Genomic DNA, 23108 nt, shown 5'->3' on the forward strand with positions numbered 1-23108 from the left:
TTCCCCGCGAGCTCAGCCCGGCCTGCTTCCTGGCGAAACTGCAGAGGCCGATACACAGCGCCCAGGCCGAGCGAGCAGGGCTGAGCCCGAGGCTTCAGGAAGCAGGAGAAGCTTTCACTTCTCCTGGGCCCCTTGGAAGTTTGGAATGCTCTTCCTGACCTCTTTCTTGTCCTTAGCCCAAGCCTGGGGAATGGCAAAACAGTACAGGAACCCCACAGGACGAGCACCGCAATAACTAAGCGGCCTACTTTGCCGGAAACACTGCAGCGGTCACCGCGTCGGCGGCTTGGGTTTGGACACTAACGGCTGAGAGTTTGAGGTTAAAGCGGGACCCCGTGGCCTCCTTGTCAGATGCCGCCTATAGCATTCGGAGGCCCCACTTGAGGCCCCTCGCTGGTGGCTGGGCAGTTTGAGAATTTGCCCGGCGACCCACCGCCTTCCCCGGGAAGGGGTTTCGAAGACAGCGGAGGCTTGCTGCGCGGGCTGGGCGGCCAGAGACCGCTGCAGCTGGGCCCCTTCTGCCAGGCAGCTATTTTCTTTAAAAATAAAAAAGGGAGAGAGAGGGAGGAGAAAGAAAGGAAAACAGTGTCAGCAGCTTGCCGCCTGGGTGCGGGTGGGGGTAGAGAGAGATTGGGCCATTTCGGGTTGAGAGGATGAGACCCAAATGCCCCATCACCTGGCCTCCCGCCCTCGGATCTCCAAGGAGCAAGGGAAAGTCATGTCCTTCTGCCAGTGCCTGCTGGCGGCTTTACATTCCCCTACTTGTCACTGAGCTTCTCCTTGAGGTAGGAAAGGGCACCTAGCCCCTTCAGCTGCATGGTGGAGAGATACCCAGTGGTCCCATTTTTCAGTCCCCGGAGCCACAGGCCAGAAGCAGAGGGCCAGGGCTGAAGGAGACCTGACCGTGTGGGCGGGCCAGAGGCCAGGCGCCTCAGCAACCATGAGGATAGGAAAGCGCTGCAGAGGCGCCAAGGCTCGCCAGGCTCAGTCTCTGCAGGGGCTTGGGGATAGGGGACATCAGTGGTGCGTCCCTAGTGCTGTGGACAAACGAGGAAAGGCTAGAGAATAAGAGAAAAACGGCCCCTCTCCGTCCCCCAAGTCTGTGCAGGAAGAGGCGGTTGTGAGCCTCGGCACTGTCCAGGCGCAGCGCTGGCGCCTGGGAGCGACTGATCGCTCCAGCCTTTATCCCAACTGTAACTTCCGAATCGAGTTGAGCCCGCTGGGGAGGCCCCAGGCGGACCAAGGCTCCCGCCTTTGCTGGGGAGTTTAGGCTCTGGGAGGATGGAGTGGTTGGGGAGTGGGGAGAGAAAAAAAAAATGGCAGAGGAAGATTGGAGGTGACTGAGCGGCGAGTTTTCATGTCTTTATTATTATTATTATCATCATTATTAATAATATTAATATTATTACCGAAGTATTTCACGTCCAGAGCTAAGACAAGACTACAAACACAACACATAGAAAATTAATAAAATAGAACTTTGTTTTCTTCTGAGGCTCCTCTTCTTCTAGGTAGTATGTGCTCCTTCCAGTGGCTTTGGGGAGGGGGTGGGAGAGACGACAGGTCTGGGGTCAGGGAGTTTTCGAGGCCCCCGCTGAGGGCACAGCGAATCTACCATTGAACCGTGCACAGGGACATGGACGAAATGAGACGAGACACAGACAAGAGCATTTTGCTCTGCTTCCGGGAAACATCAAGTGAGTCCTATCCTCAGTTCTCACAGGGAGCCTGATCGGGCCGAGGCGGGTTCCTCGGGGAGGAAGGGGGCCCGCGGGGTGCTGGGTGGGCTCGGGCGGTGCGGCCTCCAAGCACCCGCCAAGAGCTCTGCGGGCAGAGGCGTCCAGGAGAGCGCTGGGCCCCGCCTGTCGCGCGCTGAAGAGTAGGTCCCTGGGCTCCTCCGCCCGCAGAGCCTTCTCGGGCTCTCCGATGCCCTCGGCTCCCCACAGGCTTCTCCCTTCGCGTCGCCTCTCCCTTTCCAGCACCTTCACTCGGCTGGTTTTTCTTCCTCCTCCTCCGCACTGAGCTGAGAGGTGCTGAGCAGTTTGCTCTCCTTTTTCCACTTCATGCGCCGGTTCTGGAACCAGATCTTGATCTGTCGCTCGGTCAGGCACAGGGCGTGCGCGATCTCGATGCGCCGACGCCTCGTCAGGTAGCGATTGTAGTGAAACTCCTTCTCCAGCTCCAGCGTCTGGTAGCGCGTGTAGGTCTGGCGGCCTCGCCGGCCGCTGGGCCCAAAGGAGGAACCTGTTATGCAGAGTGGAGACGCTGAGGCCTGGGGTCACAGTGCCCAGAGCCCCCCTCCCCCACTCGACCCTCAAACATGGACTTCAGGCTGTCCCGGGATACTCTCCACACTCTCTGTTCTGTGTCCCCCCTTCTTCACTCCTCCAGCGCCCCCTCCAGATTCCCTCCTGGTCTCCTAGGCAAGTGCCTTCAGCCTAGACTCTCTGTGGGGGAGGGGAGGAGCAGTTTGAACTCCCACCTGAGCCTAGGGGGAGGGGCTGGCCAGGTGTGTCTCTTCCTAGCTACATCTTTTCTTTCTCTCCCTTTCCATTCATCTATGCCCCCGCCCCCACCCAACCAATGATAGATTCAGGCCCTTAATCCGTAATGACGTGAATCGATCCATAGTCCACATTAACTGCTCCTTACTTTGGTGTCCCGCTAATGGACATCAATTGGGATTTAAGGCCGACAAATAATCCAACCTGAGACCCAGGCGCCTGTTTCTCCCTCTCTCCCCCTCCGTCCCCTCCCTCTTTTTCTATCCCCTATTCTTCCTCTCTCCTCTGACTACCATTCCTTTCCTGGTACTTCTTCTTTCCCCAGCTCTCCACCCCCAGGGAAGCACAGTCCCAGGCAGACCAACTCTCCCTCGCCAGCGTCACACCGTCCGCCCCTGCATGACGCACTCGGTTTTTAATGGAGCCCTCTTTGGGTGGGGGACCCAACCAGGGCAGGAGGAGGGGGGCTGGGGCCCAAAGGAAAGCAAAGCAAGCGACTGCGACCCCTGTTTCCTTCCCTGACCTGGAATCCTCGCTCTGGCCTGGCGCTCGGGGAGAGCCCACTCACTCCCCCTGGCTCCCAGTGCAGGGGGACTTTGCAAACTTTGTTACTCCTGTGGACCTGAGGACAGAGCGGGAGACTCCGTGCAGGCGCCCAATCTTCCCCTATCTCCTAACTGAGAAGACTACCCAGCACCCTGTGGGAGAATGGGGGAGGCCTCGCTAGTTGTCTCCCGGGGTGGGGGACCCAGGGACGGGCGGCGGAGGGAGTCTCACTCACTGTTGCACGAATTCATCCGCTGCATCCACGGGTAGACTGGAGTGGAGCACTTCTGCTCCTCCGTCTCGCCGAACACGCTCTTGTCCTGCGCGCAGTCTGACTTCCGCGGCTCGGGGTGGAACGGGGGAGGCTCGTCGGCGCCCGAGAGCGCGCAGGCCGACTCCTTCTCGCGGTAGAAGGCCGGCGCCGGCCCGTAGTCGCAAGGCGCGGCTCGGCCATAGCCACCGCCGGCCGGCGGGTAATAGGAGGAAGTGGCAAAGCCCTTGTCCTGGCCGGGCCCCGGCCCATAGGGCGCGGGGTAGTGCCTCAGCGGGTCCGCATAGCCGGACGAGTAGAGCGGTAGCTGGCCCAGGAAGGACTCCTGCCCGCTGGCCAGAGTGACGGGGAAGGTGGAGTTCACGAAATAGGAACTCATTGGGAGGGGAGGCGCGCGCGGCCGCTGCTGCTCCGCCGGGTTTATGATTTGTTGTGTTTTATAGTCTGAGCGCCGCGCCTATTAGTAGTATATCCGAGATTGGGTTTTAGCTGAGGGGGGATGGCGAGGTGCCAGTGAGGGCCAGAAGGAAATACAACCATCTGATCCAACACTGACCAATGGCAGAGGCAGGAATTGTCAAATAGCACCCTGGAGGAGCGCAGCCCGCACGAGGGACCCGCGCACAAACCTATCAACCTTTTTTTCCCTCCTTCTCCTCCTTTCTCTCTCTCTCCCCAACAACACAACGCGTCCTGTTCCACCTACGTAGAACCTGCGAAAGAGGCGCTGTGCCTTTGAAGGAGGAGGGAGCATTTGGATGGAGACCACCCCATCCCCCAGTGATTAAATAAATATATCCCTCCCCTCGTCCCACGCAAGATAGGAAAAAGTTAATTGTGTTTTCAGAAAAGTTAACCCCTGCGTAGCTTGGGCCCTTTCCCTCAGGGAGGGGTGGGTAAGTGTTGCTGAATCTCCTTGAGCGAGAGCTAAAGGAGAAGGTTTGATCCTAGGATTTTATGTTGGTAGGTGATAAGAGTTCTCTGATAATTTGCATCGTTTCAGTAAGGAAAGCGAAGAAGAAACACACCCTGCTTCCCAGGTTTTGAAAATTGTTTCTTTCTATTTATCAGATCTACTCTCTCTCTCTCCTCCAAGCCTGGTTTTATTATTCCTGCTTCTCCACAACTCTTATGGTCTGAGGGGGGCAGGTCAGATCCCACTGCCTGGAAGACCCAGAAGAGGGGGAGATCGCAGGCTCCGATCGCTCGTTCTGAGCCCCAGCTTCCCCTCTGGCTCTGCGGCCAGGCTAGGAGCTTCTTGAAAGGCTGCGGCTGCTGCTGCCCAAGACATCCCGCTTGGTTCTAGTATGCAGCTGCGCACTCTTGGCAGGGGAAGAGGCACTGGGGAAAAGGACTGGCCCTCTCCTCACTTGGGGATATGGAGTGAGAGAGTGAGGGGTACCCTTCATTCTACATGGCTTTATCTGTCTGATCCCTATCTGCCTGCAACCCTCCCTCCAGTACCCCTTGATACTCCAAAAGACATAGAAATATCCTGGGCTCAGATTTTTAGGAATCAAGGGTGTCCAAGTAAATCTGGGCACAAGGAAGAAATTGTTCCTCTTGCAATTGTGGGTCTTCAAATCTTCCTATTATTTGAAGCAATCGGAGGACCACCTGGAAAAGAGGGCCCCTTGCTCCTTTTCCAGGTCTCTCCAGAAGCTGGCAATTCCTTTTAAAATCAATTCTTTCCCAAGACTTGGTTTTGCTTTAGTTTTATAAGGAGGAAGGTGTTCCAGTCCTCCCGGGGACTCAGCAGGCAGTTTCCAACCATCAGGCTGCATACTCTCTCCCTTCTGTCTGTCTCTCAGCATCTCTACAATTCCCTCCCACACCCCATGTTTGGATCATCAGCTTTGCTGCCTTACGAGCTTGGGCATAAGAGTGTATGCCTCTGGCTCTCTCAACCGAGGAAAATAAGCATTGAGCCCAGGGTGGGAGACAGGACCACAGTGCATTTCCAACATTCTAATATGTGTGCACAGGCCAGGCAGTGAAGGTTGACAAACTTCCGACCGACCTGGGGACAGGAAGGGGCCAGGATGTGGGACAAAGTCTGATGTCTGGCCAGGCTGACCCTCCTCTGCCTAGTCCTTAGGGCTCCTTCTTATGACCCAGCTCTGCCCGCTGAAGATGGCACAAGACACTAGCGAAGGCCGTACAGGACTGAGGTTGGGTAACCAAGGGTGGGAACTTGTTTGGTTGCAAAGTGGTTTCCAGGGCTCTCTGAACTCAGGGCAACTTCTTGGCTGCACCTTCATGGCAAAGTGGCCATCATCGATGTTCCTCCAATCACTTCCTAGCCTGACTCTATGGGGGATTTGATGAGGATGTAAGAGAAGAAACCCTAATAATGAATATAAATGTTCCAAATCTAGCTATGGTTGGGCTCACTCCAAGAGAGGAGTAGGGGCTATTTGAACAGGGGGAACAAGGTGGGGAAGAGTGCTTGTATACACCTCCCTCCTCCCTGACACTAAGTCTGAGCTCTGGGCCTCAGTCCTTCCTGCCCCCTTCCTGGCCACAATGTCCCCATCCTAGCACTGGGTGGTGTGGTCTTCTCCGTGGAGTCTGGGCAAAGTGAGATGCAGAGAGGGAGGGAGATTTCCCCTGTGATAGAAGCAGGAAAATAATTGCCTTATTCTTAGAGTCGCAGTCCCCAAATTAACCTCACCTCTGCAGGTTGCCTGTCAGGAGATGGAGCCACTACCGGCAGGGCCGAGGCGCCTGGAGTCAGGCATGAAAGGAAATAGCGCCTCATCGCTCTTATCTAAGCCCAGAGGTATTTATGAGCGTTTATTCGTCTGATCCGTTTGTTTGGGAAAAAGAACAGGCGGGCCAGAGACCGCCTGGTTTCTGGAGCCAGATCTCTACGAATCTGTCTGTGGTTCAGTCCACCTCTGTCTGTCTGTCTCCACAGGGGAATACGTAAATACAGAGCGGGCACAGCCTTCTGCCGGTCTGGGGTGTCTCCCTGCCTCCAGGAGGAAGTATGTGTTCAGAGCAGTGGATATAAATGTGTACTAAGTCCTGAGTACGTAACAGAGGGATTGTACAGATACGCCACGGGCAGGATTTATAATTGTAATTTTCCTCTGCTGTGAATCTGCAGTCCTGTGGGCAAGCATACACATTCCAGCTCCCAGGAAAATGTTTCCTAAGTTGTGTTCAGTTCAGGAGTAAAATTCTTCTTGATGGGTAACCTCAGGGAGGGGTATTTGCCTGTATGTGTTGGGAGGGCGGCAGTAGGGATTGAGACATTGTCCAGGCTTTCCATTTCCTCTAAGCTACAAAGTGTCCCCCCAAGCCCTCCCAAAACAATCCAGCACTTTGGGTTGTGGGCACCTTCCCCAACTCCAGCCACCCCCAACTTTGCTGGAGTGGGGCAGATGAAAACATTTCAACCCAATTCTCTCCTTGGGCTCTGATTCCCGGGGTTTGGGGAACAGAAATGTTCCCAGAGGTACCCCTGTGGTTCCTCCCATAGCTTGGGGGAGGCTCTTTAGATGAAACACTTTGCCCTAAAATTGGCCGGTCCAACCTGAGGTACAAAGACCTCATTTCCATTATGCAAATGAGCGGCATCTTCTCTGATCTTAGAGGGGAGTGGGCAATGGCTAGGAGCCGGATCTCCTTGTCCTCTCCCCGCCAGGTCCACGAGCACCCTAAGAGCCCTGAAGTGTTTCGATTCGTCAGCACGACTTCCCCTCCCTACCTGTCCTTCAGATTGCTCAAAAGAAAAAAAAATCTTCTAGGGGCCCAAGACCTTCTATGCTGGCTCCCTCGGGGCTTCCCGCAGAGCGGACTCACTTAAGCCCAGCCTTCTAGCAGCCAGAAAGTCACTCCGCTGCGGAAAAGCTGAAAGAGCTGCTCCAGAGGCCCAGGCTCAAGAGGAGGGCGCGGGGGCCGCGGCTGCAGCGTTTGCCCCCAGCACTGCCAGGCCCCTGGACCTCCGCAGCTCCTCTAGCTTCGCGCCAGACCCTAGCAACACGTCGGCTAGCCTGGCACCGCAGGCAATTTCCTGGAACCCCCCGCCCCCCGCCCAGGAATTGGAGCTACAGCACCTTTAAAGGAGCTGCCAGAGCTTCCTCCTGAGGCTTGAAAGCCCGAGCTAATCAGTAACCCGTGAGACAGGGGCCAATATTCAAATGCCGCAGCACAGGCGCATACCCCCGCCCTCGCCACCCCTTTCTGGGAAAGCGGTAGCGTTAAGCGGGTGGAAGGGTCCGGCAGGAACGGAAATTACAACGGTGTGGTTCCTTAATGATTTAGCCCCAGTCCCACTCCCAATTTTTCCCCAAAGTACATTTGCGTCGATTTCGCTAGAAACGATCGAGAATGGGGGAGGGGATAGACTCTCACTGGAGACACCAACAGTTTCCAGAAAACTCGGTTCAATTCCTTCACCACGGATCCACCAGCCAAGGAACTGGCAAGACCCACCAGCCAACCCGGAGAACACAGACTCGGTTTGTCTTTTGACAACCGAGTGGAACTGCCGGGGCCGGCGCCTTCCCCGCGGGCCCCTCCCCTTGGCTGAGGAGAAAACCAAATAAACCTTGAACAGCCTTGGCCTCGGGTCTCTCCAGCGGCCCCGATCCTCTCCCGCGCTTTTGGGGGGTGCGTGGTCGTGGTGTCGTGGCTCTGATCCCTCAACCCTTTGGTTCAGGGCCCCCTGCCCGCTGAATGTAGCATTAGTCCTCTTTAAATATGCCCTAGGAGAAGCCGCTTCTCCTGCCAGCCTGCAGGTTTGGAGCTGAGATGGGCGGGGGCAGGGAGGAGTATGGGGTTGGGGATGGTGGACTTGGGGAGAAACTTGTTCTATTCTCTCATCCACACCCGGAAACCAAGATCCAGCAGGGAGCGTCGGTGTGGGCCCCAAATCCCCCGAATCCTGTCGAACCTGAGCGGCTGGGGCTTCAGGCGTCGGGCACGGCTCCGGCAGTGTCGTGGGGCGTGCGGCGCCGAAGCCGCGTGTCTCCGAACGGACGGTAGATGGCAGCAAACCGCATAATTTGGGTCAGAACAAACTGTCTTAAGGGAGGATTTATAACCCGCCAAGACTACAGGAGAAAAAGACCTTTAGTATGGGTGGGTTTGGGGAATTTTTCCTTTGAGACCAGGCCCCGAGTGCCGTGGGTGTTGGCGGAGAACGACTCTTGCTATGAAGCCAAGCAGTCCCTCCGGCGCCCAGTCCGGGCCTGCGCCTAGGGCATCTACCTGCGCCCCCAGGGGCCCCCTCCCGCGCCACAAGTGGCTGCATCGTCCCTCTCGCAGCTCAGGACTGAGAAAGCCAATATACTCTCCCCCCCAACACACACACCCCAGACCCCGCGATTCCTGGGCAACTACAGACCTGAGGATGAACGCCCTGCATCTGGTCTTAAGAAAGAGAAAAGCAATCACCTATTGATGCAAACAAAACTAAATCACGGTCTTTCCTGTCCTCCGCGCCCAATGTCACTTATCTCTAGGCTCACAGCTTCCCCAGAAGCTCTGTCAACCCACTTTTAAGTCCTTGCCTCAATGCTTGTGCCTTCTTCCACCCCCAGCTACTTCAGGAATCTATCTCCCGCCCAAGGTTCTTCTCCACCCCCCCTTCCCCAGGAGGCCTGAGGCAGCGGGGTGGGGGGCGGATGAAATCTGGGCACCGGAGGTACAGGGCTAGCTGTCCGAGCTCAGTGCCACTCGGCTTTCTAGTTCAAATACCATCAGGTTCCATAACTGGGTTTTCTTTTTCTTTTCTATTTTTTTTTTAACAAGCCTAAAACACAACAAGCTAAACAGCTTCTTCACAATCACCACGTTTGGATCCAGGAGAGTTTGAAATGTTTCCATATCAGACATACACAGGACAATTTTCTCCTCCACCGAAATTCACACCTCCCATACCAATACAACACAAGTAACAGTCAATATCGCTCAGAAACCAGCACGCTGTAACCTACCGCGTTAAAACCACAAAACTGTCTCCCTGCAGAGCGAGGCTCCCTCCTGCAGGAGTGGCGAGAGACCTGGGCATTCTCGGGCAGGCTTCCTGGGGGGGTCTCCCTCGCTTTGGGTGCCTCCACCCACAGCCCTTTAATTTCAGAAATGCCACCAAAGAGAGACAGTGAACATTTTTCTGTGAATTGTTCTTTCTGTGTCTCTCTAGCCGCCTCCTCGCCTTCGCCGGCCTCTGCGGAGATTCCAGGCCCTACAGAGACCAGGACGTCCCTTAGCGCCACCGCCCCGCATGCCAATGCTGTCGGGAAATCGCCGATATCCGCACCAGGCAAGAGAACTCAGCGGGGCAATTGGGAGAGGCCAGGACAAGGGAGGGATGATGGGAGGGAGGGAGAAAACCCACAGAAGCCATAGCGACTGGCTTCTTCGGATGCCATAGAAGACCAGACACCCCCGTCCTCTCTTTCCCAGTCCTTGCGTGAGCCTCTCCTCCAAGCTTAAAAAGGCGACTTAGAGCTGGCCTCGTGGCCCCTTTCAGTTCCTCTTCCCATCTTCCCTGCCTTGGCTCCCCCTCCAGGAAGCAGCCACCCCTCTCTCCGCTACTGAATTTCCTGGGAAGCCTCTCCCTGCAGCGCCCAGAGGTGGGGTTCAGCCCCGTCTTGGAGCGGGGGAGGAGGGAGAAAAACCCAAGCCCCACCCCCTACAAAAGCCATGCTAACGAACAAGAAGAGAATTGTAGAATCTCCCTTACCTTTGCAGACCTTGGAATTTTTTTCCTCTGGATTGAAAGGGATGGGAAGGGAGGGGAAAAAAGGAGCGTTCGGTTTCTTCTTCAGCTTCCAGATAATATTGTCCCAACCTGAGAGCCGTTGCTTCCCCTTCTCTGACTTGGGAGAGAGGGTGTTTCGCTTTTCTGACATTTGCATAGAAAATGGAGTAAGTTCTGGCTTTGAAAAATGGTATCGGGCTGCGGTCCTGGGCAGATCGTCCATTTACCTTCCATGATGACTAAAATCCCAGATCAGCAAGCAAATTAATTTAGAATCAAAATTATTTTTGGTTCTCTTTTGTGTAATTCCCACCCCTCCTCCTCTCTCTCTCTTTCTCTCTCTCTCTCTCCCTCTCTCTCTTTTCTCTCCTCTCCCCCCTCTCTCTTCCTCTCTCTCTTTTGCTCTATTGAGCTGATACCGAAGTATAAAAATATCAAGAGGCTGGAGCCCTGAAGGACGACAGTGCTCCGACCTAGGTGTGGTGTCCAAAAGAATGCTGCATTATAACCACCAGGGAAATGATAAAAAGTTCATGTTCACGATCGCCTGCCCACATGACCGGCGCTGGCCAATCGCTGGATTCAACCACTCATAAACTTCTATCACAAAGTTGTAAATTTTCATAAAACAACAAGGAATTTATTGCATTTCTTCATGGCTGCTCCACCAGCAACCCTTTTCTCAGTCGCCATCTTCTTTTCTTCTCCTCCTCTCTTTTTGGGGAAACCCCAATCTGAGAAGGGATGAGGTTTGGGGGGCAGGGAATCAGAGTGGAGAAGCCACGAGAATCCAGCTGGGAAGGGGGTGCTTTCCCGAACATCCCTATTTTCCACAGGAACTCTACCAGCTCCTCTAGTAAAAATTCACTCCAAATCCTCCGGATAGGACTGGTCTGAGGCAATTTTGGGGAAAGGCGGGAGCAACAGCCTGTTTCCAGAGTTGCCATCTGCATCAGGGCAAAACGAAAGCCTCAGTGTCCCCCGCTCTCCCTCTGAACTGGCTCCCTCATTCCTAGCTCTAGAGATGGCAGGACCCCCACCTGTGAGGCTTGCAGCATTGAGGGTTTGGGGACCTTTGACACCCCAGGGCTTAGGTTTTGCCCTAGGAGGAAAGGTGGCCTGGATGGGGGCCAAGGCAGATAGTCGAACAACCGATTCTCTTGCCCTCCGCACCCCAGAAACTGGGGGAGGGTAAAGCCAAATCCTGGCCTCTCCCGCCCAAACGCAGGCAAGTCCAGGTTCTCTATGACAGCTCCACGCGCTCTCCAGGGAGTTCTCTGATCACTAAAGGGAGAAACTGCAGGTTTAGGAGGCTTTTACTTACAAATTCAAATTAAAAAGTCTCCTAAAACCAACCGTCCTCCCGTTTTCTATCCGGTGTCTGTTCTTTAAATTTAAACAATCCAGCGTTTTAATCGAATTTATACTAAAAATCAATTCCCGCAGGTCTAGCTGCGTAGACACCGCCCTTCAGGTTTTTGTCCAGCAGTCAGGGAGTGTTTTAGAGCAAAAAATAAAATAAAATTCAGCCCATGTTTCCCAGGTCCCCCAAAATAGCCCCATATTTCGAGTTGAGCAATTAGTACCCAAATGCAGGAAACGAAATAACCTCTCAAAATATGTTTTTCTTCCTCTCTCCCTCTCCCTGTGCTGCGGAGTAGGTTCCAGGTTGCCGGCGGCGCGGAGAGCGGGCAGGAAGGCTAGGAGGAAGCCCCCGGCCGGCCGGCGGCGCGGCCAGGCTCAGAGCGCTGGGATGCGGCCATACTAGCTGGGTAAACTCCCAAAGCTCAGGCTTTCTCCCGGACTCATTTTCCACCCCCATTGTTAAGTTTTATTTGGGTCGCCTGTGTGAATTTAGAATGAGATAAATTAAAACAAATGAAAGTAAAATAAATTGAAATAAAATAAAGGAACAGCTCTTGCCAAAAATATTTGTCAAGCAAGCGGAAAGCCGTGAGCGCCCTGACATTGGAGGCTTCTCTGGGCCGACTATGAGGCCTCTACTCACCCTCCTGGCCTCTATCCAATGCCAGCCAAGAAGCCAAAGTGGATTTGGGTGTTCACTTTCCCTTTCCCTCCACTCTTCCTTCCTATGCAGCCTACCATTTTGGATTTCAGCTCTGTGTTTGTGTTGGGCTGCAGCCCAGATACTGAAGCCTGGTTTCAAGGCCTGAATGAGGAAGAGGGTTTGTGGAACTGTGAGATTTTTAAATTTTGTTTTATTATGTTTTGTGAGTTTGTGTGACTGAGCATGTGAGCTCATGGATGTATTTTCTTGGGAGCATATGTGAATCTGTGTGTTTATAAGCCGATGTGTGAATGTACGTTGGTATATATCAATGTGTCTGTGAGTGAGTGTGAATGTGTGTTTACTTGTGAGTGTGTGTGAATGTGAATGCATGTTTTGTGGGTGTGGAGCTGAGATTGTGTGAATGCCTGTATGTTTATTTATGAACATATAAATTTGAGAATATGTATGTGACAGCGTATATATTCATACATGATGTCAGCCTGTAAATAAGGTGTGTGACTGTGTGCATTCGTGTATATTTATGTGTAAAGAGTGTAAAGGGAATGTGTGTGTCTAATATTGGGGTTCGCTAGTTGGCAGCTCCCCAGAGCTGGGGGCACCAGGAAAAAGAGCAAACCCAGCACAGAAATGGGCCCACAGCAGAAGCCAGAGCAGAGGGGCTCTGGGACACCTCCCCATCCTTAACCCTGACCCCCTCCCAGCCTTAGGGAGACACAGAAAATAAGGCATCTGTTTATTTTTAATTGCGTTTTATTTTTCCATCCTTTACATACACATATATTGTAAAGAGGGGCACAGGGTGGGGCTGGGGAGCTGGCAGGAGCACGGAGCAGCGGGCAGGTCCTGGGGGGACACCCTAATCGCTGGGGGAACACCCTAGTCGGTGGGTCCTTGGGGCTCCCTAAGGCCCCTTTGGTGCCGCTACTGGGAAGGCAGAGGCTCAGGAGGGCGGGGAACCACAGGCACTAGTCCAGACCCACAGTCCACAAAGACAGCATCAAAAGGGGCTTACAAAACAGCAAGATTTTACAAAGACCTTACAATAGCAACATAGAAAAGGGGAGGCAAATACCAGAAAGCTACAGAACAAGGTAGATAATGTCCTTCCTATATTGTACAAAAACAAACCCGACAGGCTTTCCTATAGGTAGTATTTTTTTTCAGTGTTGAGAAACCAAAATTTCACTCTCCTTAAAAAAAACTTATAACTGCTTTCATTTAAACAGTGTTTTTCTTCCTTATTTGAGTTTCCTGGTTCAGTTCCCAGAGCCGGGCTTCTCCCTCTCTCCCTTTCTCATCTCTCTCTTCCTCTCCCTTTCTCCGTCCTTCCTCACTCTTCCTCTTCCTCCTCTGCTTCGGCTTTGTCCTGGCCGGTGTTCCCCGGGCCCGCGGTCTTGTTCTCCTTTTTCCACTTCATGCGCCGGTTCTGAAACCAAATCTTGATCTGTCTTTCCGTGAGGCAGAGCGCGTGCGCGATCTCGATGCGCCGCCGCCGCGTCAGGTAGCGGTTGTAGTGAAATTCCTTCTCCAGCTCCAGGGTCTGGTAGCGGGTATAGGTCTGGCGGCCTCGCTTGCGGTCGGTTCCTGCGTACCGTATTTGGAGGAGAAAAATCAGTGAGTGGGTAAACCGCCAAGAGAGTGCCCACCTCCCTCTTAGACCATGTGTGTGAAGTCAGCGGACAGAAGCAGTCCATTTTCCCACTAAACTAAATTCTCTCTTTCCACACCTCAGCCCATGCTCCATGCCCATTCCCCTAAATGTGTAGAACATTCTACAGGTCTCCCGAGGAAAACATTTCTATTTTCCATCCAAGAAGTCATTTTCAGCCTGGAGCTTCTGAACCCAGGAGGATCTAACCTGCTGGTTCTTGAAAGTTCTGCTCCTAACGGGTATAGGTAGGAAAAGGCAAGGTTAATCCTCCTTTCACTCTCTGAGATCAGGGACCCTAAGCCTCCCCTTTTGGATGCTGATTCAGATGGTCTTGGAGGTAGAGGCCAATGGGAACCACGCAAGTGGCCCTGGAGTGGGGCTCCAGGCCTGGCCTAGGAGTGTTTCCCAAGAAGAAAAGGAGACAAAGGGGCCTCACAGGCCCAATCTCCCCCCCATCCCGTTGTGGAATGAGGTGCAGATTTGCAGATTTCCTTCGAGCCTGGAGTTGGTCTGAGAGCAGCTGCCCTCTGATGATTCTTTTCCAGTGATTGGCTGAGGTTCTTCCAGGGCCAGGCTGTGCTTGCCTTCCTGCTTGCCTAGACAACCCAAAGCGATCTGATCTTCGGGCCTCCAGGAAGGGCCTCCAGGAAGGCGCACAGGGAGAGGAGAGACAGCAGCCTGAGTTAGGGCAGAACATGGAGTATCTGGGTGGTGGGGGCTGAAGGGCAGAGGGGAACTTCCCAGGTTAGACCCAGAACCTGAAGAGACCTGGGAGAGGTGCTGATGTCAGCCCTCCTGGGAAGGAGATGCAGAGGAGGGGCCAGGGGCCCTTGTTTCAAGTCAGATAAAAGCCAAGCTGAAATGTTTACGAGCAGAAAAATTGGGGCTTTGATAAATCAACTGGAAAGGCAGTTGAATTATGGAGCAGGTAATGGGGACTGTGATCACCAATACTGACAGTGTGAGAGGTGGGTTCCTCCTGGCCCCCCACCTTTCCTGGTGCCTCTGACCACAAGTCTTGGGCCTTCTGGACCTTGGGGCTAGCCCCCAAGTTCATCTGCCTTGGGGCAACATTAAAAAGGATGTCTGGGCCAAGCTTGGCAGGAGACCCATGGAATCCCTGGGTTCTTGGGGTTCCTGCAGCAGCTAGCTGGGTGGCCTGCACTCTTTAAATCTTCATTTGGCTCCATGGAGTCATAGCCCCTCCCCCAAGAGGAGAGTCACCTTTCCAGAGAGACACCTCCAAACTTGTTGGCCAGTTCTCCAGGGGTGCATAGGAGTCCCGGGAAGGGCACCTGAGGAAGCCAGTTGTACTCCCAGGAGGCCTCTGACCCTTTCTCTAGTTCTCCTCCCCACCCCCAAGTTCACTGGGGGGTCAGGAGCCTCATCTCTCTTGGCCTCAGCTCCCTCCCTGCACCTGCCTCTCTGGCTCTGTCTCCCTTGCTGGGTCCTCATCTCCTCCCCCCAGGCCTCTAGAGCCCACCTCTAATTGTCCCATTGGGAATAATGGGGGAGCGGGGTTGGCTGGAAAGGAAGGGGGAGGGGAGATTGCTTAACGCTATGGCCCCCTCCCCCATACCTTATCGGAGCAGGGGCTGGGAGACACACCCAGAACTGAGATCCCTGGCGGGGAAGGGGGGAGAGAAGGGGGAGAACCTAATGGCTATTCTCTGCAAACCCCAGCCTTCCTCCGCAAGACAAACGGCCTCGTCTCCAACCCGTGCCGGCGCTGCTGATAAATATTTAAAGCTAAAAGGCCGGGAGGAAGGGTGGGGGGCGGGATGGGGGCTCGGAGCGTCGCGGCGTCGGCGAAGAGAGATCCGCCGGGAAGCAGAGCAAGCCTGAGAGCACCGAGCAAATATAGGGGTGGGGGCAGCTCGCTGGGTCGCAGCCAAGGGGGTGCCGCGTCCCCAAGGCCGACCCCAGGCCGGAAGGACTCTGGACGCGGAAAGGGATGCCCGGCCAGGAAGGGGGCGCCTTCCAGCGAATGTGCCCTGCCCGCTGGGGCTCGGGACAGTTTGGTGCGCGGCGTTACCTGAGCTTCGCATCCAGGGGTAGATCCGGAAGTTACTCTCGGCCGCCAAGTCCGAGTCCCTCTGCTCCTTGGAGCCTGCCGCCTTGGCGGAGTCGCCGGGACACACCCCGGAGAGGTTCTGCTCAAAGGGCGCGCAGTGCATGTTGAAGGAACTCGGCTCGAGCCCGTAGCCGGCCGCGTAGACACCGGCAGCGCTCTGGCCCGCCATGCCCCCCCCGCCGGGGTACAAGCCCTGCATCGAGGCGGCGAAGGAAGCGCCCGAACCTGCTCCATAGCCCGGGCGCTGGGGGTTGGAAGCAAACGCACAAGAAGTTTGTTCGGGGAAGGCTCCGGTAGCGAAAACCGAACTTGCGGCTGGATATTTAGAAAATAAAGCATTCGCATAATACAATGAACTCATAATTTGGCCGGATGATTTGTAGGCAGGGACGTTTTAGTGTCGGTTTTACGAGATTCCTTGATATATTACAGAATTAGAGTCCAGATTTACACCAAAAAGGACCCCCTTTTTCCTCTCCAGACCACGTGACACTCGCCCACGTGACGTCCCCTCCGCCAATGGCCGGGCAGCCTCCCCGCGGCTCCCGGTAATGTGGAAAAAATTGTGTGGCGTTGGATTTATAAAATATGATCAATAATGAATGGGAAAGCCGAGCACTGTGGATTGGGGCTGGGGGCTCAAGGGCCGCTGCCGACCCCCGCGGGCTGGAGGCAGCTTGCAGGCGAGATTTGGGGAGGAAGGGATTGAGTGGAAGGGAAAATAAATAACCTCCCAGAGATCCGCGTTGTCACCCTCCACCCATCCTCTCCAGCCCGTTACCGACCGAGCGAGAGACAAACGCAGGAATTGAATACACGCAACTGGGTTGGTTGGTGGGTGGTGAGTGGGGGCAGGTCAGTCTTTATTAAGCCGGGCCAATTCAGCAGGGCTTTGGGTGAAGTTGGTCCGGTTCTCCCAAGGCGAGGAACGAGGTAAACCTGGCTCACGGCTCTCTCGGTGCCCCAGATACACAAGCAGAGATGGAGCGAGGCTTCATAGGTGCAAGGCACAAGATCCAGCCCGTGCTGCAGTTTCTGGTGGCTAAAAAAAAGGTTTGAAAGTAAAAAAACACAACAACAACAAAAAACGGGGGGGTGTTTGAGTGGATGGGGTGGAGTGGGGTGGGGTGGGCAAAGAAAGGAAGGGTGGAGGGCGGCCCAGGCACGCTGCTCTCCCGGTTCCTGGATGCCTCAGTAGAGCGTGGCTACCAGCGAAGCAGAGGCAGGGAAGGAAGAAAGGCGGCGAGCCTAGGCCTTGGAGCTGAGCGAAGGTGGCCAAGTCCCAAAGAGGGAGAGGTGGAGAAGAGGATTTCCCTTCTCCTCTTGTTCCCCCCACCAGAATTCGAGAAAAATAAAAATATAAGCGAGCTCAGCAGCCCTGCACTCCACCTTTATCCCCTACCCCACACATATAGAAGGACACACATCAAAACAAAGAGGGAGGTGGTGGGGGATATAGCCACCAGCCTATGCGCATCTCTCCCCCGTGGCCTGGGCGCCCGGGTCTCCGGGGCCGGGCAGCCTCGGAACGCGAGGGGAGGGGGTTTCTCTTGGCTCCCCTCCCTCGTTTTTCTCTCCTCCAATCACGCGCAGCCGCCTCCCTCACCCGCTGCGCCCCTGGGCCAAGGGACTCTCACCACCTGCCTCCAGCCCCCGCCCCCTCCTCTCCGCGGCCTAGCCTCAGCAGGCGCAGGAGCCCGGTGACAGGCTCCCCCCAGCTCTGCAAGGCGCCCAGGAGCAAAAGAGGAGCGCGGGCCGGGCCAGTCTCGGGTTCTTGCTTGTAAACTTTATTGTAACTCTTCCGCCCTTTTCAGGCGCAGACAACAGAACAAAGTATAGAGGAACAACAAAATATATAATTAGCCCTCCCTCCCCCCCATAAAGCAATTCACGGATACAGGATACATTCTCTTCACAGTAAACCTAAGAACACTTTTAACAATTGCCCACAGCGCGCATGCTAACTAAAGCAACCTCTTTTGAGAAACACTTAAGACGAAACTGTCAAACCAAAGGGGCGGTGGGGGAGGAAAAGAGAGAAGCAAGAGAGAAAGCCAGCCAGCTAGGGAGGGCAGCGGGGAGAGAGGGGTTGGGAGGGGAAATGAGGACGCGGCGAGAGAGAGAGAGAGAGAGAGAGAGAGAGAGAGAGAGAGAGAGAGAGAGCGAGAGAGAAGAGACGAGAAGAGAAGAGAAAAGAGAGAGAGGGAGACAGAAAGAATTACGGCGTGAATAGGCAGTTTCATGTTGTTGGGAGAACTTAGCAGAAATCGGTACCTCGGTCATTACAAAGAAGCACGTTCAAAGGAAAAAAAGACCATTGCACAAGGAGGCTTTTTACACGGGGACGGGGCAGGAGTGCGGGGGAGGGGGGCTCAGCCGGGCCTCGGCCGCTCACCCTCGCAGAGCGAGGGAGTCCTTGCTTAAAATCCTTTTCTTTTCCCCCGGCCCCCAAGAGAAGGGAAGGAGATCCACGGTAGCTCACACACAGAAGCTATTACGAGATACTACCACTAGCGGGGACTGGCGCGGTGGGGACGCTGCGGTGGGAGGCTCGGCTCCTGGCTCCGCTCGCGGGGCCAGAGCTCTCTCGGGCGAGGGACTGTGGCGGCGGCGCGGTCGGGGACCGGCGGACGTGCGGGAGGCCGCGGCCCTGGCAGTCCCAGCTGGAGCCTACTTCTTGTCACCCTTCTGCGCGTCGCCCTCGTCCGCCGCCTCCGGGGCCCGCTCCAGCTTCTGTTTCTCCAGCTCCTCCTGCTCGCATTTGCTGCTGGGGAACTTGTCTTTGTTGTTTTCTTTTTTCCACTTCATCCTCCGGTTCTGGAACCAGATTTTGACCTGTCTCTCTGTCAGTCCCAGCGCATGCGATACCTCGATTCGCCGCTTGCGAGTCAGATAGGGATTAAATAGGAACTCCTTCTCCAGCTCCAGGGTCTGGTAGCGGCTGTAGGTCTGTCGGCCTCGCCTGCGTCCGGCGGCTGCTGGGAATGGGGGAAAGGGCGAGACAGAGGGGAGGGGGGAGGGGGGAGGGGACAGAGACGGAGAAGGTTGGAAGATTCGTGAACGAGCCTAGGAGACCAGTATAATAAGGGCAAGGGACCTTCTACCTCACGCGGGGGCGGGGGGCTCGGGGAGGCCGTGGTCGGCAGCGGGGGTGGGAAGGATCAGACACCAGTGAGTCCAAGGGAGCCAGAAAGGGGAGCCCCCTGCCCTGGTAACCAGAACCAGAGTTGGGTGGAGGGTGGTTCAAATCTACTAAAAGTGCCATAAACTTTAGAAGGAAGGATGTGAAGGAGGGGGAAAAATAAGAATAAAAAAGCCGGTGGGGACGAATGGACCCACCTTGAAAAGCCCCCAGAGCCTCTGCCCCAGAAGAAAAGTTTCTTCAGGGTAATTAAACTATAAAGCAATTGAGAAGTGCAAAAGTTGAGCGCCCCCACTCCCACCACCCTCTCTCCACTACCCCCCATAAAACAGTAAAAGAAAAAAAAGGAGGGGAAGGAGAAGAAAAGTAAGGAAGGGTGAGGGGTTTATGGATTCAGGAAATGTCGCTTACTGACCCCCCTTTCCAGGGAAACAAAAAAGAAAGAAAGAAACCCAAAAAAAGCAAGAAAGGAAGGAAGGAAGAAAAGGAAGAAGCCGGAGGCGACCGGAACGGAGCCCGCAAGTCTTCCAGTAGCTACAGGGAATGCGCCCGGGCCTGCCCGGCCCCCTGCCCGGCCTTGGGCCCTCCGGGTCGGCCCGGCCCCGCCGGCCCCGTCGCGAGCTCACCTTGCGGGCGCATCCAGGGGAACAGCTGTGTTGGCGACGGGCTCTGCTCCGAGCCCTCAGCCTCCTCGCCCAGGCCGCTGGCGGCCGCGAGCTTGCAGTCTGCGTACTGCACCAGGTCTGGATCCTGCGCACCGAACAGGCTCTGGCGCTGCAGCGGGTCGTAGCCGTAGAAGTTGCCCGGGTCCCCGTGGCACGCCACGGCGCACGGGTTCTGCTGGTAGGGAGCCGTGGACAGCGACGATGGCCCGTGGTAGAACTCCTGGATTTGCGAAGGGTGCTGGAAGCTGCCGCCGCTGCTGGGACCATACACCACGGTGGGTCGGCCGCCCAGGTCCTGGGCGAAGCCGCAGTCATAATAATTGGGGCGCAGGGACTCCCCGGTTTTGTATTTGGAGAACAGTGAGTTGACGAAATAAGAGCTCATTTTATTGAATTTTGAGGCGGCGGCGGCGGCGGAGGCTGTAGTTGGGGGCTGTTGGGGAGGGGGTGGGGAGGGGGAAAGGGAGGGAGAGAGAGAAAAAAAAACGCGGATTCGCCGGCTCCTAGTCACCCTCGCCAGGAAAGGAGAGGGAAAGGGAGGAGGAGAAAAAAAAAAAAAAAGGAAAGAAAGAAAAGGCGAAGAAGATCTCGAAGCCGCCACACTTTTTGTGATTTCCAGGAATAGAAAAGGACAGAGAAGCCTCCAAAAGTCTAAGCCTGCATGGCAGCCGCGGCTCGCTCGCCCTCCCCCCACCCCCCACCCCCCAAACAAAAATATACCGCCACTTAAAGAGGTCCTCGCTTTACATTTCGAAGAAGGGATGCCAGTTCATAAACAGTTTTCGGTGATTTACTTCCCTGCAAATGAGTTGTTTCATATTTTGCACTGTCTTTTCATGATCATTTGCATCCATTAGAGACCCCGCATCCTATTGGCTTCTTCGTACTCCTCCCGGACAGAACGCAGAGCGAGGGTGCGAGCGAGAGAGAGCGAGCGAGAGAGAGAGCTAGAGCGAGAGAGCGCCAGGGAGTGAGGAGAGAGCGGAAAAAAAAAAGAGGAGGAAAAAGAGGAGGGGAAGAAAAAAAAACACCCAGGGAGAGAGAGGGGGAGAGGGGGAGAGACAGAGGGGGAGAGGGAGAGGGGGTGAGAGAGAATGAATACGGATTAAATCTGTTTAACTACCTACATTAATGAGATATCTCTCGCCTCACAACAAATCAAATACCTTCGCAGACCACCCCCAAAGACTGATGTGGGGGAGTCATGGAAAAAAACCACGCACGCACGCATACACAACGCGCCAGGCGTAGGCACGCTGTTAATTTCGCGATTTTAACGAGGCAATTGGAGTCTTTCTAAATGTCAGGGTCGCTTCGGAAAAATGTAAAAGAACACGGTTTAATTGCGCCGAGTTTTAAAAGGTCCTATAAATGTAATTGGTATTTTAATACAAGTTATCAAATCATACAGCTTCCTCTCCTAAACATATTTTCAAACAAACGAGGTAGTCATATTTAAAGCTTTAATGATCAATTTCCTTATTATTGATAAAGGTTTAACTATCGTGTGGAGGGAATTGGCTGGGTAACCGGCCCCCAAAAAAACGGCTGTAAACTCTTTAACAAACTATAAAACGCAATAAAGCCGGAGTCTGTTGTTGTTTATGCCGCAGCGCATAAAAGCTGTTAGCATTTTACGAGTTCTTTCCTCTACAGCTATAAAACTGCAGCTTCGATCGCCCCCGCCGCCCGACTGCAGCACGGTGGGGGTGACGAAGCTGAAATGAGAACGATTATGGGTGGTTTTGTTTTTTTTTTATTTTTTCGGCGCAAACGGTGACTTTTCCGGAGATTTTTGCCTCCTTCAGCCTTGGCAAGCACCTGCCCCCACCCCCTCTCTCAAGCCCCCAAAAGGTCCCCCCTCCGCCCTGACCTGGCCAGTCACACAACTTTCCCTCATTAAACAAATAAGCAAGGATTTTCTGTGGAACAGGGGTCTGGGAGAGCTTGCAGAGGGACGGGCAGGGGAAGAAGTAACTTTCCGGTTAATGGGCGGTGGTGAAGCACCGAGCAAAGTTCGCCTGCAACTGCAGATTCTGCGGTTCTGCACAATCTAGGCTTGCTGGCAGGAGTGCTGAAACTCGGACTCCTGAGAGCACCTCGGTCCAGTCAGTGCTTTCAGGGCAGACTTTGCATCAGGGGAGAGGGGATGACACCCCATGGAGCTGCCCTGCACCTGCATTCGGGTCTTGGGATCCAGTAAACAAGCCCCGTTAGCTCCCAACCTTCCCTGGCCAACCGCCCCACACCTTCTGCAGTGCCCGAGGGTGAGAGGGCACCGTCAACCCCAGACACACATCAAAAGGAGGGAAGGGCAATGGAGGCTCCTGCTGGGCACCCAGGCCCTGGCACCTGGCCTTGGTACCTGCCGTTCTATGCTCTGGGCTGCCCTGGGCAGTGGCTGCAAGGTATGTGTTTGGAGGGGGACACCTGTTTGTCCTCAGTGTCCCCAGCACCCTTTGAGCCACTGTTATTACCTAATCTCTCCCCTAAAGAGGAGAGGATTCAGATAGAGCTGAGTACCCCATTTTCTCTCCTCTCCCGTTGGAGAGCCTCTAGTTAAACCCGGCTCTCCCTGCAGACCTGGGGACCAGAGACCTGAATCACAGAATGCTGGAGCAAGCTGATGGGGGCACATTCCATGCCCACCACCTTCCCTGCCTACTGGGCCCAATGATGGTGATGGCCAAGCTTTAGAAGGCCCCATTCTAGGGTTAGAATCAATGGCCTCCTGAAGCAGCCTATCGGCAAAGGAAAAGAAAGGAAAGGAAGAAGAGAGAGAAAGAAAATTTCTAGCAACAAAAGTGGAGGCTTTACAAATATATTCGATCCATTGTTTATTCAGGAGAGAGTGGTTTGCTTTTAGAGGGGCACCTTTTGGGGACCCCACACACCCTAACCTTTATAAAAATGAAATTATCACCTTTTCCAAGGGAAAGTTACCAGAGGGGTCACGTCTACAACAGTGAATCCAGAGAATGGGAGAGGGGCTAAAAGGGGTGGGGGGGAGAAAAGAGAGAGAGAAAGGAAAAAAGAAGTAGAAAGAACCAGGGTTTTGAATTTTCAGCGCGTGGCTGAGGGGGCCATGAGGCAAACGAAGGCACAGTTAAATTGTTGCCGAAGCAAACATTTTTATCAAGTGCCGGAGATTTTATGGTCATGATTTGAGGACTCACCAGCGAGGTAGAAATTCAATGGCTTGTTCTAAATCATCCCTACACCGTGCCAGAAATTCCTGATGGAAGGAAAATGTTTCTATTATAAGAAAAAAACAAGAAAGAGCGAGGAGATAATTTATAAACACCCAGCGGAGCGCAGATTTATTAGAGAAACTCAAGTTGAGGAGAAACTCCGCTTGCCTCTTTGCTCTGGGTCCTGGGGGAAGAGAGGGGAGGCTGTGGCCAGGGTAATTTTGAGCGGGGTGGAGTGTCTATTGCTGGCGCAGGTTTGTCTGGATGGGAGGCAGGGTTCTGCTGGGGCCTGGAGGAAATAGGAGATTTGGAATCCA

The 23108-nt window shown here is 54.4% G+C and overlaps 3 protein-coding genes across 3 annotated transcripts; all 3 read right to left on the bottom strand.

Annotated features, from left to right (window-relative positions):
* Positions 1-1348: 1348 nt before the first annotated feature.
* Positions 1349-10541, bottom strand: HOXB6 (homeobox B6). The gene is made up of 3 exons (XM_012660029.1): positions 10019-10541; positions 3286-3810; positions 1349-2244 (listed from the first exon to the last, which is right to left on the bottom strand). The coding sequence occupies exons 2-3, from the start codon at positions 3698-3700 to the stop codon at positions 1985-1987; spliced, it is 675 nt and encodes a 224-aa protein (XP_012515483.1). The 5' UTR covers positions 3701-3810; positions 10019-10541; the 3' UTR covers positions 1349-1984.
* Positions 10542-13293: 2752 nt separating this feature from the next.
* Positions 13294-16257, bottom strand: HOXB7 (homeobox B7). The gene is made up of 2 exons (XM_012659986.1): positions 15755-16257; positions 13294-13652 (listed from the first exon to the last, which is right to left on the bottom strand). Exons 1-2 carry the CDS (start codon positions 16152-16154, stop codon positions 13399-13401), a joined length of 654 nt encoding a protein of 217 aa, XP_012515440.1. The 5' UTR covers positions 16155-16257; the 3' UTR covers positions 13294-13398.
* Positions 16258-18439: 2182 nt separating this feature from the next.
* Positions 18440-20577, bottom strand: HOXB8 (homeobox B8). The gene is made up of 2 exons (XM_012659974.1): positions 19562-20577; positions 18440-18771 (listed from the first exon to the last, which is right to left on the bottom strand). Exons 1-2 carry the CDS (start codon positions 19983-19985, stop codon positions 18464-18466), a joined length of 732 nt encoding a protein of 243 aa, XP_012515428.1. The 5' UTR covers positions 19986-20577; the 3' UTR covers positions 18440-18463.
* Positions 20578-23108: the final 2531 nt, after the last annotated feature.

This window comes from Propithecus coquereli, unplaced genomic scaffold (assembly GCF_000956105.1).
Source record: "Propithecus coquereli isolate 6110/MARCELLA unplaced genomic scaffold, Pcoq_1.0 Scaffold119, whole genome shotgun sequence".
Taxonomy (NCBI): domain Eukaryota; kingdom Metazoa; phylum Chordata; class Mammalia; order Primates; family Indriidae; genus Propithecus; species Propithecus coquereli.